Genomic DNA, 12,707 nt, shown 5'->3' on the forward strand with positions numbered 1-12,707 from the left:
TTCTCCAGTCCATTTTACAGATGAGGAAACTGAAGCAAACAAGGTTAAGTGATTTGCCCAGGGTAACATAGCTTATAAGTGTCTAAGGTCAGATTTGAAGTGAGATGTTCCTGACTCTAACTAAGTTCTAGCCATTTCACCACTTAGCTACCCTTGACATTAGTAAAGCTAAATATTTCTCAAGTGATCATTACAATCAATGTTTCCTTTTCTGGAAAACCATACATATCTTAGATCATTTTACTTATGGAAAAATATCCATTGGAGACTGTACATTACTAATATGATCTTTTAATAGTTCCTTATATTTTTAAAATATAGTTTTTTATCTTTCATATTGGCCATAGTATTTTTCCTACTCTATAATTTTTGTCTTGTAATTATGTTGTACAGAAATTTTTTCACTTAGTCAAAGACACCTATCTTGTCCCTAATAATATTCAGACTACTAAGCAGCAACAACTCAGTTTAATTTGGGACTTCCTCTGAAAGGTCAACAAAGTGAAAAGGATGGGAATGTTTTATAGAGTAAGAAAGTATTTGAGTGTGGAAAGATTACCATGTTTTCCATTGAAGGGAGGGGAAAACGTAAATTATAACTAGGAAGCCTTCCTCTGTTTGTCTCATCACCAACTTGGCCCTGCAATCCCTATACATAGGTTCATGGTTGCTTGTATAATAATAATAACAATAACAACACTTGGTTTTTAAATATTACATTATATTTCTTATTATTATCTCAGTCTAATCTTGTCTAATGGAACTCTGGAAGAAATGTCCCTGGAACAAATAACTATCCTGATATTTTTCTCTTATGTTTAATGTGCTACAGACTATTGCATATTTAGACCCACCTACTGGTGGGTCTTTCTGCCTCAAATCTCTTCCTATTCCAGTCCATCTTCCTTTCAGCCTCTAAAGTGATTTTCCTATCTATGTGTCATATATATAGTATGTAGTAAAGTTGTTAAGACTTACAAATATTATCATCCCTTCAATATTATCTTATGACCACATTCTCTTTACATATACTCCTAATTGCTCAAATAATTGCTCTTAAAATAAAGTTATTAAGACCTACAAATATTCTTATCATATACAACTAGAAACAGTTTAACCTTATTAAATTTCTTACACCTTTTCTTTCTTGTTTCTTTTTTTTACCTTTTTATGTTTCTCTTGAGTTTTGTATTTGAAGGTCACATTTTTCAAATACAAAACTCAAGAGAAACAGCTAGTTAAGTATCAAGTGTCTGAGGCCAGATTTGAACTCAGGCCCTCCTGAATCCAGGGCTGGTGCTTTATTCACTGCACCACAGTGCTGTGATGTAGCTGTGTGACCCTGGGCAAGTCACTTAACCCTCATTGCCCCACACACACAAAAAAAAAAAAAACAAAACAGGATATATTCAATTTTGTTGGGTAGATGACTTTTGGTTGTAAACCTAACTCCTTTGTTGGGTAGGTGACTTTTGGTTGTAAACCTAACTCCTTTGCCTTCTGGCATATTATATTCCAAGCCCTTTGATTCTTTAATGTGGAAGCTGTCAAATCCTGTGTAATTCTGACTGTAGCTCCATGGTATTTGAATTGTTTCTTTTTGGCTGCTTGTAATACTTTTTCTTTGATCTGTGAGCTTTGAAATTTGGCTGTGGTGGTCCAGGGAGTTTTCATTTTGGGATCTCTTTCAGGCAGTGATTGGTGGATTCTTTCAATTTCTATTTTGCCCTCTGGTTCTAATATTTCAGGGCAGTTTTCTTTGATAATTTCTTGAAAGATTGTCCAGGTTGTTTTTTTTTTTGGTTATGGCTTTCAGGTAGTCCAATAATTCTTATATAATTATATAATAATTCTCTCCTGGATCTATTTTCTAGATGAGTTATTTTTCCAATGAGAAATTTCACATTTTCTTCTTAATTTTACCTTTTTGATTTTGTTTCATTGTATCTTGTTGTCTCATGAAGTCATTATTTTCCATTTGTTTAATTTTAATTTTTAAAGAATTATTTTCTTCAGTGACCCTTTGTACTTCCTTTTTCATTTGGCTAAATCTGTTTTTTGGTTTTGGGGTTTTTTTTTGGTGGGGCAATGAGGGTTAAGTGACGTACCCAAGATCACACAGCTAATAAGTGTCAAGTGTCTGAGGCTGGGTTTGAACTCAGGTCCTCCTGAATCCAGGGCCGGTGCTTTATCCACTGCGCCGCCTAGCTGCCCCCCCAAATCTGTTTTTTAGGGAGTTATTTTCCTCAGTAAATTTTTGCATTTCTTTTTCATGGTTCTCTTGCATTGTTTTTATTTCTTTCCCCAATTTTTCTTCTACTTCTCTAATTTGATTTTTCAAGTCCTTTTTAAGCTCTTCCAGGAATTCTTTTTGGGCCTGAGACCAATTTGCATTTTTCTTTGGAGTTTCACCTATAGCCATTTTGTTACTTTTGTCCTCCTCTATGGTTGTGCCTTGATTTTCCCTGTCACCATAATAACTGTCAATAGTCAAGCTTTTTTTTGTTATTTTTTTTCTCATTTTTGTGCCTTGATATTTTTATTCCAGTTGGGCTCTCTTCCTAAACTGTTCCAGGATTTGTGCTGAGGCTCTGGTTCTTATTGGTGGTTTTCACTGGGCTTCAGGGTTTAGCCACTTGCTGTTGGGTTGCTAAAGTTACAAACATTTTTCTGGTGTCTGGCCCTGGAGAAGTGATCTTGTTGTTCGTCTGCCCCAGGGGTGGTGCCTTGCTAATAGGTTACTCTATTAGCTGGGCCTCTCTATTAGCAGGCTCTAGAGGAGTAATTTTGTTTCCAATCTGACCAAGTGTGTATGTGTGTGTGTGGGGGGGGCAGGGTTCCTACTGCTGGGTTGCTATGGTAACCAGTCACGGCTAGCAGGCCCTAGAAGGGCAATTTTGTTGATTGGCTGAGTCCCTGGTGCTGGTTTGCCCTGGAAACAGTCTCTTTGCTGGGATGTCCCAGGGGTGAAAACTTGGGCTTCACGACTGGTCAACAGTGGGGGTCAAAGCCTCCCTGGTGGTCTCTGCTAGCTTTGGGGTGCCTGGTGAGGGTCCCTGCTATGCTGCCCACACTGATCACCTGCCCAGGGAGCTGCTGGTTTGCAGGTGGGTGGAGCCTCACTGGTGGAATGCCCCAGGCTGAGGCCTGCTTGAGGCCCCCTGCTGTGAACCCAGAAGCTTTTGCTGCTGCTGCTTCTGGACCTCACTTCCCTCCCACCCAGGTAAAAGAGACCTTTCTTGCTGGACTGGTAGGCAGTTTCAGAGGCAGTTTTATGTTGGTTTGGAGGGGAAATCTGGGAGAGCTTCAGTGTGGGTTGCTTCCTCATTCTGCTATCTTGGCACAGGAAGTCCCTCTCCCCTTTCTTTAATTAAAAAAAATTCTGATTTTAACAAACATAAAATTAAAACGAGCATTTCCATATTAATTGTAGAACAAGAGAGGATTTTATATGAAACTGAAAAATCTCTGTTATGTAGAGCCTGCTTTTAAAAAATGGATATTATAAATTTGTGTAATCCTCAAAGCTGTCCTGATTATTTGTGATTCCTTCTGATCTGATCTATTTTCTTTTTTTGGAGAGCTGAAGTCCACGTGAAACCCTATTGGTGGTCTCCCTTTTCCTCTCATCTTTAGCATTCCCCACTCCTGGAAAAAAATTTAAAAACAAAAATAAAATTTCCTCATTGGCCTTGTCCAAAAATATATGTATCATTCTGCATTTTTAGTTTATCCCTTCTGTTTGAGGAGATAGGTAGCAAGGTGCATTGTCATCAGTACGCTGGAATCTTGGATGATTATTTCATTGATTGGAGTTCTCAAGTCTTTCAACCTTATTTTTCCTTACACTGTTGTTGTTATATAAATTTTCTCCTGGTTCTGTTTTTTTCACTCTGCATCAGTTCATATTGTAACTTCTCAGGCTTCTATGAAACTGTCCCTTTCATCATTTCTTAGGGTGTGTATGGAGCAAACTGCCTCAGTTTACCCAAATAACTCAAGGAGACCACAAAGTCAAGCAGAGACAGATTTATTACATCCTCATGAGGACGGGCAAAACCCAATTACACATTGAAGTCTTGCAAAGATATGCCCAATCCTCTAGGTTTTTATAGTAATCTTGAAAAGGACTGTCCCCACGTACACCTAGGGTGGATGAGCTCACAATCTAACATCCAATCCTGTCTCATCCAAGGTGCGTGTTCAGCTCGTGATCAATGTATGGAGACATGCATACGTGTTCCAGGAGCAAGGGGGAAAAGGGGAGGGGGAACAAGGTCAAACCAAAGGAAAAGGAAACAGGGGAGTGAGAGTCAGATGTTTCAAATCTCACAGTTCCCACTGACTCCCCTCTCCAGGCCCCTGTCTCTAAAGATAAGGATGACAGGGTTAAAATTTATCTTCGGCTATGTTGGGAAGTCAAAGAAATAATTGGCAATTAAACTTAAAGGAGACAGTGAGAATTTGACAAGCAATAAACTTCTAAACTAACTATATTGGGTCAGGGCTGGGTACTTCCAGACCCCATCCTCAGAGTTTAATCTGACTCAAATCCATAATCATATCATACAATCCTCCGTTTTTCTTTTATGCTCAGAGAGCATATTCTGGATTTGAGTCACTGTCATTGAGCTCTTCAGCCATGCAGGATTTCAGCCCATCAGTCCAAGTCCAACTCATCACCAGTCTTTCCTTTGTGAAGTTTCAGGATCATGGCCTTTACTCCTGTCAGCTGCATCTGTTGAACTGCACGTTGTATCAAACCTATAAAGCAAGGGACTAAACAGGGACAAGTATAAGGAGAACTCCAAAATTACAAATGAATACCTAATCCTGTTCCACAGGTATCTTTCAGGAGGTAAATTGGGGTCTAATTAATTATCCCAATATACCATATACATGTCAATAACTACCAATATTATAACAACAAATGTGATTTAAAACCTCTTTATAATTTCAGTGATGTGCTCCCAGTGTCCATTCACTTAGCAATTTTCATCTTTGACCTCAGATACCCCTATTAGAACCTTTTACAAAGCAAATTTAAATAGCAAATACAACTGTTTCCCAACTTTATCCAAGGAAAGGGTAATCTCTAATTGACCTCTTCTAGGCCTGAGTATCCCCAACTAGACTCATGCCCACTAGGCTACCACTACATTTCCCCACCCCTCCTTCCAATAGCTAAGGGAAAAGAGGGCGAAGATCTCTTCTTTTGTAACTGCTTCAGCTGAATATGTGTGTAGAGCTGACCGTGGAAGGTGCAGAAATCCTTGCAGGCCTGGTCCAGATGATGAAGGGGGTATATAGTCTGGAATTGCTAACATAAAACTGAAAGCCTTGAGCCTAGATAAAACAAACTCTCAAGAGGTTAAAGAGACAAAGACAAAAAATTTTAAAAGACAACAATAGGGAAAAGGGGCAAACCAAAAGAGTGAATCCAGGAACCCCCAGATCCTGCATCAGGAGCAAAAAGCTGTTCACAAATGTCCTTCATCCAGTGAAAGGTATCATGAATGCCCCATGCTGTTCAAAGCTTTACCTAGTTCTGTATCTGACAGACATTATTTACAACAAATCAAAGGGTTACCACTATCTTGCTACATGCAAGCCATACAATCTAAATGTTTCAAAATGCCACTAAAGGCAGAACCCTTAAATCTTTCCAAATTACATATATATCCATTGTAAGAAGATGACCACAAATGAACTTACATAAGAGTTACCAAGTTAACTTCAATTCTAATAAAAGACTTAGGATGACATTTAACCAATTAATTTCAAAACAGTGCATGTCAAATAAGTTGTCCATAATAAACCATGTTTGTATTACAGGACATGCTCTATAGACAGATATTATTTCTACATTACACAATAAACTTATATAACAAAACATTCTATATTTTACTCTTCTCTGTTTTCTTGAAACAGGCTTGAGATGTCTCTGGTTCAGTTTTAACATACATAACTAATAACAGACAGATGACAAGGCTAAATGCTTATACATTCTAGTTGTTTAGATTCTGAAAGGGACTGGAATTTCTAAGCCAAATAGCTTGAATCTTAAACCTGCATCTCACCCAGATATTACAGTATTAATCTAGGGATGAAGAGACAATATTGTGTTCATGCTTATCAAGTGACATGATTATAGGAACTTGCCATAAAAGAAAAAGAACAAAGCTCCGAGGAAAGGTACTTCCCAACTCCCAGTAGAAGTTTTATAGACAGCCAGTGCAATATGCCAGACTTAACATCAGCCAGGTGGGAAAGTTTGCATTCAATATGTAATATTTGGGGAAACCGAGTCAGGAGACACCTACCTCAGCCTTTGCCAAACAGTCGGTCTCCCATCTTTTCCCAAGAGAACTCCACCTGCAGTGCACACATGTAAAACCCCTATAGGGTTGCTGGTATCATGAATCATATGGCTCACCATTCCTTAATAGTAATAACTGGAGTCAGACTCAGAGCAATAATGATTAATAGTCCCATAACATCTTAGATAGCAAGTCTCAATAATCAGCACTAAAAGCGAATTCATTTCTCAAGGATCGCATATCCTAGACAGCAAGTATTAACTATACTTGTACTTAAATAGGTTTCTCTTTTCATCCATAGGTTAGCACTACACAAATGAATCTGCTTTGAGATGCTCAATAACAAGCAATGGTTGAAATAAGTGTAAGCAATCCCAAATTGCATACTGGGAACAAACTAGAAAATGCCCCGCACAGTAGCACATGGTAAAATGGGTTTAGATGTTAAACATAAGATACTGTCCTCAGAATTCCTCTAAACAATGGGAACATCTTTAAAGTGACAACTAGTTTGCATGTGTTTCTACACATGTTCTAATTCCAATTAATTAAAAACATAAGTAAACTTCAGATTCCCTATTAAGATGATACAAGATAGCTCATAAGTTACTTATTGTTCACTAACATGTCATACATGACAAGTTCAGGCACCAATTTAACTATTACTTAGCACCAATAAATCCAGATCAAAACAGCAAGATCTTTCTCATAGCTTACTAATTATTTAGATGTTCTAGTATTAATTCAATGTTACAATAACAAACTTCCACTTTGTCCATTCTCATAATAGAAATATACACCAAACCTTAAGAATGAAACTCAAATATTCAGATATTCAGGATTCCAGAAAAGCTTTTTCCATTAATTAACACAATTTCACAAATCACAGTAAGTTTGAACATGATTGTTATCAATATCAAATCACCATCACAACAAATTAGCTTAACTTTATCTCTGCTCCCCTTCTCTCTCATCTAAAGTGTTTGCAGTGGGGAGGAATTTCAGCTTCTTCCAAACCAAAGAGGAAATATTCAAATAACTCATTCCAATCATAATAACAAATTTTACTAGGCCCCTTTTTAAATCCTCTCATTATCTCTTGTTGTAGTTGTAGTTGTTCTTTCAAACTACAGTATACCAGATCACAATACAACTTAAAGTAATCCAGCAGTTTCTTTTGCCAGTTTTTTTTTTTATCTCTAGATTTCATTTCTTTCTGTCCTTCAAGGTAAGAGACTGCACTAAGGATTTCAAGTCCCATCCCCCTGTAATACCAAATTACATTTCACAAAGAGATCCCATCAAGCTTCTAACTTTTAGAAAAAAGCAAATGACTCTACTTTACTGAGGATCTGTTAGATCTTAAAGCCTTAATATACAGCTAAGAATATTCTTACTATGCCCACTTCACAAAAAACCATTATCACATTCAATTAAATTCATAACCCAAAGTAATTTAGAGAATCCAAATCTGACCATATCTCTAATACAATAAACTATTAAACTATTGGGCACTTTTCCTTTACATATTACGAATCACCTTGATGTAGTCAGCTTAAAGTTACACAAATAGAACAGTATATATTTCACTTAGAATTAAATCAGAATTAATTCAATTAAACCTCAATTTGTTTTCTGAATGGTATCATATAGAACCTCATTGATAATTTCATATTAGTATTAATTCATCCCATAATCACTTAATCTAAACACTTCCTATTTTCCTGTTTTTGTTTCTCCTTAAACAGTTCCATTACAAAAGAAAATTTTTAAAGTGGCAGTATATAGTTTGTATGATTCCCAAAGTTTCTTAAATAGATAGCCCAATCAAATTCAATTACCCTTCTTGATTCCCTAATAACACAAACTTTTCTTTTGCTAGTTTAAAGGAATATTTTAATGCCACATTTAGTCCTCCAAATTAGTCTGAAAGACAATGCCAGAGCAGCAATATTCCCCCTGCTCCTCCCCCACTTCCTTAACCTAGCCAGTTGTTTTTTTTTTTTTTCCTAAGGGTAGCTTCTTCTATTAAACAAAACTTTTCCTTCTAAATTCCAAGCACAGACTTATGCTCTCTCCTCCCCCACAGCAGAAAAAGAGAAAAAAAAAGGGGGGGGGCTTTCTTTTCTTTCTTCTTTCTCTCTCTCTCTCTCTTTCCTTCTACTTTCCTTCTTTCTCTCTCTCAAAAATCCCAACTATTCACTCTCATACCCCTGGTCACAGTCAATGCAGACAGGGCAGACCATGTAGGCTAGCAAACAACTTCCTAACCATTCATTCCTCCTTCTCACTTAATCAAACTTCCTCGTACCTTCTCAACATACTTAAACCATCTGAAACTAGCAAAGTGGCAGCTTAGCCAATATCTCACCAAATAACCCCATTTATCTATTTTAAGATAGACCCAGGGGATTCTCTTCTTTAATCTCCTATTACAAACTTTAGGTGTTCCCTAAGAACAAACTTCACACTCACTCTTTCTCCTTTGTGGTCAGCAGCCTTTTACCTAAGGCTGCAGACAGGTCACATTCCAATGGCTCAATTCAAATTCTGAGTAATTTACAATTCTACAATCCTCTTCTCAGTCCCTTCTCTAACCCAGACTGCAGGGATCAATTTCCCTTTCTTCTTCTTTTGTCAATACAGTTATTTTGATGGAATTTTTACTCCTGGACCTCTACTTTTAATTTCAATTGAAAAGGTCTCCTTCCAATTATCTAATCCAGGATTTTTTCCAGCCTCCTCTGGCTCTTTAAACTTGCCCTACTCTAGATGTTCTACCCGTATTTTGTTCAAGATCCTAGCCTGGTCTGGACTTTTTAACCCTGAACTCACCGGGCTCCTGTTTTTGCTCGGGATGTCTATTCAACCCTGGCTCAGCATGGACCTCCACCTTTAAAAGGTCTCTACCATCTAGCCAGTTTTTCAATCCCGCAAACAACAGGTACTAAACCCCCCCTAGGGGCGTTCCTATATTTTGTTCGGGGTGTCTATTGTTGGTTGGGCGTCCCCAGACCTTTTCAACCCCGCAAACTCAATAGGACCTAGAGGGCACCCTAAGGTTAATTCTGTATCTCGTATCAGGGTGTCTATTCAGTCCTAGTGACCTGTTCAACCCTGCAAAACTTCAACAGACCTTAGGATGATAACTAGGGGTTCCCCGATTTCTTCCTAGAAATCCCCCTGAATGGTCACCCAGTTACTCACCAGTCTGGGTCTGTGCACACGTTGTGACCGAACCAATCCGGATACTCCTCATTACTTTAGCCGGCATCCCTGTGTCTGGTTGGCTTTTAAGTCTCTCTCTCTCTTTCCGGGCATGGATGCTGAGAAGCCTCACCAAGAGCCAGACCCCTGAACCTGCTGAACTCAGCAGGGACGTCCTTGTTCAGAAGGACAGGCTCCTGGGAGTCTCCAAAGATCCCCAAAGAGATCCCGGACGAGCCCCCATCTGTATGGAGCAAACTGCCTCAGTTTACCCAAATAACTCAAGGAGACCACAAAGTCAAGCAGAGACAGATTTATTACATCCTCATGAGGACGGGCAAAACCCAATTACACATTGAAGTCTTGCAAAGATATGCCCAATCCTCTAGATTTTTATAGTAATCTTGAAGAGGACTGTCCCCACGTACACCTAGGGTGGATGAGCTCACAATCTAACATCCAATCCTGTCTCATCCAAGGTGCGTGTTCAGCTCGTGATCAATGTATGGAGACATGCATACGTGTTCCAGGAGCAAGGGGGAAAAGGGGAGGGGGAACAAGGTCAAACCAAAGGAAAAGGAAACAGGGGAGTGAGAGTCAGATGTTTCAAATCTCACAGTTCCCACTGACTCCCCTCTCCAGGCCCCTGTCTCTAAAGATAAGGATGACAGGGTTAAAATTTATCTTCGGCTATGTTGGGAAGTCAAAGAAATAATTGGCAATTAAACTTAAAGGAGACAGTGAGAATTTGACAAGCAATAAACTTCTAAACTAACTATATTGGGTCAGGGCTGGGTACTTCCAGACCCCATCCTCAGAGTTTAATCTGACTCAAATCCATAATCATATCATACAGGTGTAATGATTTTCCAACTCATCCATATACCATAATTTGTTCAGCTTTCCTCAATTGATGTGCACCTCCTTATTTTCTAGTTCTTTGTCACAATTCCATTTCCTCTCCTTTACTTTTTTTGGTTTTGTGGAGCAGTGAGGATTAAGTGACTTGCCCAGGGTCACACAGCTACTAAGTGTCAAGTGTCTGAGGTCGGATTTGAACTCACGTCCTCCTGAATCCAGGGCTGGTGCCTTATCCACTGCGCCACCTAGCTGCCCCTCCTCTCCTTTACTTTTATACATAATGTGTAAGAATAACTCTAATCCCTCAATCAACAAGACTTTGAGAATACGACAACCCCACCTCCCAAAAATACAACGCCCAAAAAGAAAAAGTCCTTGTCTCCCAGAAACATAACGTACCAAGGGAGACAAAAATATACATATATTACGTATATCCAAAGTATGCTAATATCAATAAGAATGGTACAGAATGCATTTCTCTATTGGACCATTTCATAGGTTGGGGTTGGTTTCTCTGCCTGCCTAGGGCTCTTTTTTTAAGTTCAACCCCGTTCTCGGTCCCCAGAAAATGAAAAGGGTAATGAATCCTGGGCGCTCCGGTCCCAACACGGGCAGAGAATGCTGAGGAAGGAAGAAAGTAATGCTGAGCCTAGAACACTCCCTTTACAGGGTGCTTCCAATGACATTTTAGAAGCTGGACAGAGCCCGCCCAAATCGCAGCGCAGTCGCAGTCTAGCCGAGCGCATCTTCCTCCTTGTATCGCCCAATCCGAAGGGCCCGAATGCGGCAACGCGAAGCTTCATGGGGATTGTAGGTTTCGTCCCTCGAGTTTCTCTTGTCCATCTCAGGAGTAAAACTACACTTCCCGGCACCCCCTCTAGTTTTGAGGAATGGGGAAGTGGGCGGAGAAAAGATCGGGGGTGGAGAGAAGGGGAGGAGCCTCGGGCTCTTCCCGAGTCCCCTCCCCCACGTGGCTAGGAACTGCTGTGACTTGGCTGGGTCTCCTCACGCTGAGCTCGGCTCTGGAGGCAAGATGCCGAAAGCAAAGTCGGTGACCAGCGACCGGCGCCGGGAGCGGCGGGAGCAGAAGAGTGCTGGCGGTAAGAGGTAGCGAGGAGGGGAGAGCAGAAGAGCCCGGGGGAAGGAAGGGACCGACGGAGGTACCGGGGCCCGACCCTCTTCTCGTCCCTGTCCCGGCCCGGAACTCCTGGAGTGGAGCTGCCGCCCGCCTCCTTTCAGCGGGATTTGTGCTAAATGCGGGCGCCCCAGGACGCCCCGGAGGATGGGTTGTGCGGAAGTTGGTACCCGTGCCCGGGAAGCCTGCCGGGCTTTCCTCGGCTTTGAGGTTCGGTTCCCCGCGAGTGAGCGGCTCGGCGTGGCTGGACGCCTTGTTCAGCCTAGCAGGCCCCCTTACTGCCCGGCCGTCAGGTGGGATTGGTTTAAATCTCCAGCTCAGTCAAGTTTCCTGAATTTTGTCCATAGTTTCTAATTGCTCCCCTACTCCCTTACCCCGCCCCTTCCCCGTGAGTGCTGGCTCACTTTCAACCAGCAAGTCTGCGGACGTTTCTTAAACACTTGTAGTGTGCCCCGCACTGTCCCTAGTCTCTGGGCGTGCATACAAAGGAGACAGATATGCGGGTGTCTTTAAAAATATTACAGAGTAACCCGGGCGTTGGGGATTACGGGGATGTCTGTACGGTAGGAGGTTGGGGAGTCTTGTATAGTAGAGAGCGAAGAGGGAATAAACGAGGAGATAGAACCTTGTGTGTACCAGCCGCTATTATCTCGTTTGATCCTTAACAGCACCCCCGTGGGAGGGAGGTACTGTTTATTATCCCCATTTTATTAATGAGGAAAATGAGGCAGGCAGTGGTGAAGTGAGTTGCCAAGGGTTGCACAAGCTAGCAAGAGTCTGAGTCTGGGTTTGAACTCAGGTCTTCCTGACTCCAGGCCCAGCGCTCGATTCACTGCGCCACCTACCTGCCTCTAATCAGTGGATTTGGAGTTGGGGGACATGAGTTCAGAGGTCATCCTCTTGTTTCATATTTCTGTGAAAGAGAGAGGGGAGTTAGAGGTTACCGTGCTTATGGTGAAGTGCAAAAATCAAGGGATTTAGAGTTCGAGGACATGGGTTTGGATCCCACCTCTACCACTTATCTCTAAATTAATTTCTCAGCCTCTCTGGACCTCAGTTTCTTCATCAGTAAAATGAGGGGGTTGGTCTCGATATAACCTCTAAGGGCCCTTCGGCCCAAGATTAGTGATTTTATATATGAAAAGTAAGAACGGAGTTCTCCTATATAAGAGGCAACATGACAT

General features: G+C 40.8%; 1 protein-coding gene across 4 annotated transcripts in view; it reads left to right on the top strand.

Moving 5' to 3' along the window:
* Nucleotides 1-12,707, top strand: part of DIMT1 (DIM1 rRNA methyltransferase and ribosome maturation factor) — a 35,959-nt gene that overhangs the window by 3,511 nt on the left and 19,741 nt on the right. The window contains exon 1 of one of the 4 annotated variants that reach the window (XM_043978715.1): nucleotides 11,366-11,495. The exons of 1 other annotated variant lie outside the window; for it this stretch is intronic. Coding sequence is in view for 1 of the 3 variants with exons in the window: in XM_043978712.1 (XP_043834647.1) it covers nucleotides 11,422-11,488 (67 nt within the window). In the remaining 2 variants the exon portion in view is untranslated. 2 more of the 4 variants (XM_043978712.1, XM_043978714.1) reach the window with 2 other exon arrangements.

Source organism: Dromiciops gliroides, chromosome 1 (assembly GCF_019393635.1).
Source record: "Dromiciops gliroides isolate mDroGli1 chromosome 1, mDroGli1.pri, whole genome shotgun sequence".
Lineage (NCBI taxonomy): Eukaryota > Metazoa > Chordata > Mammalia > Microbiotheria > Microbiotheriidae > Dromiciops > Dromiciops gliroides.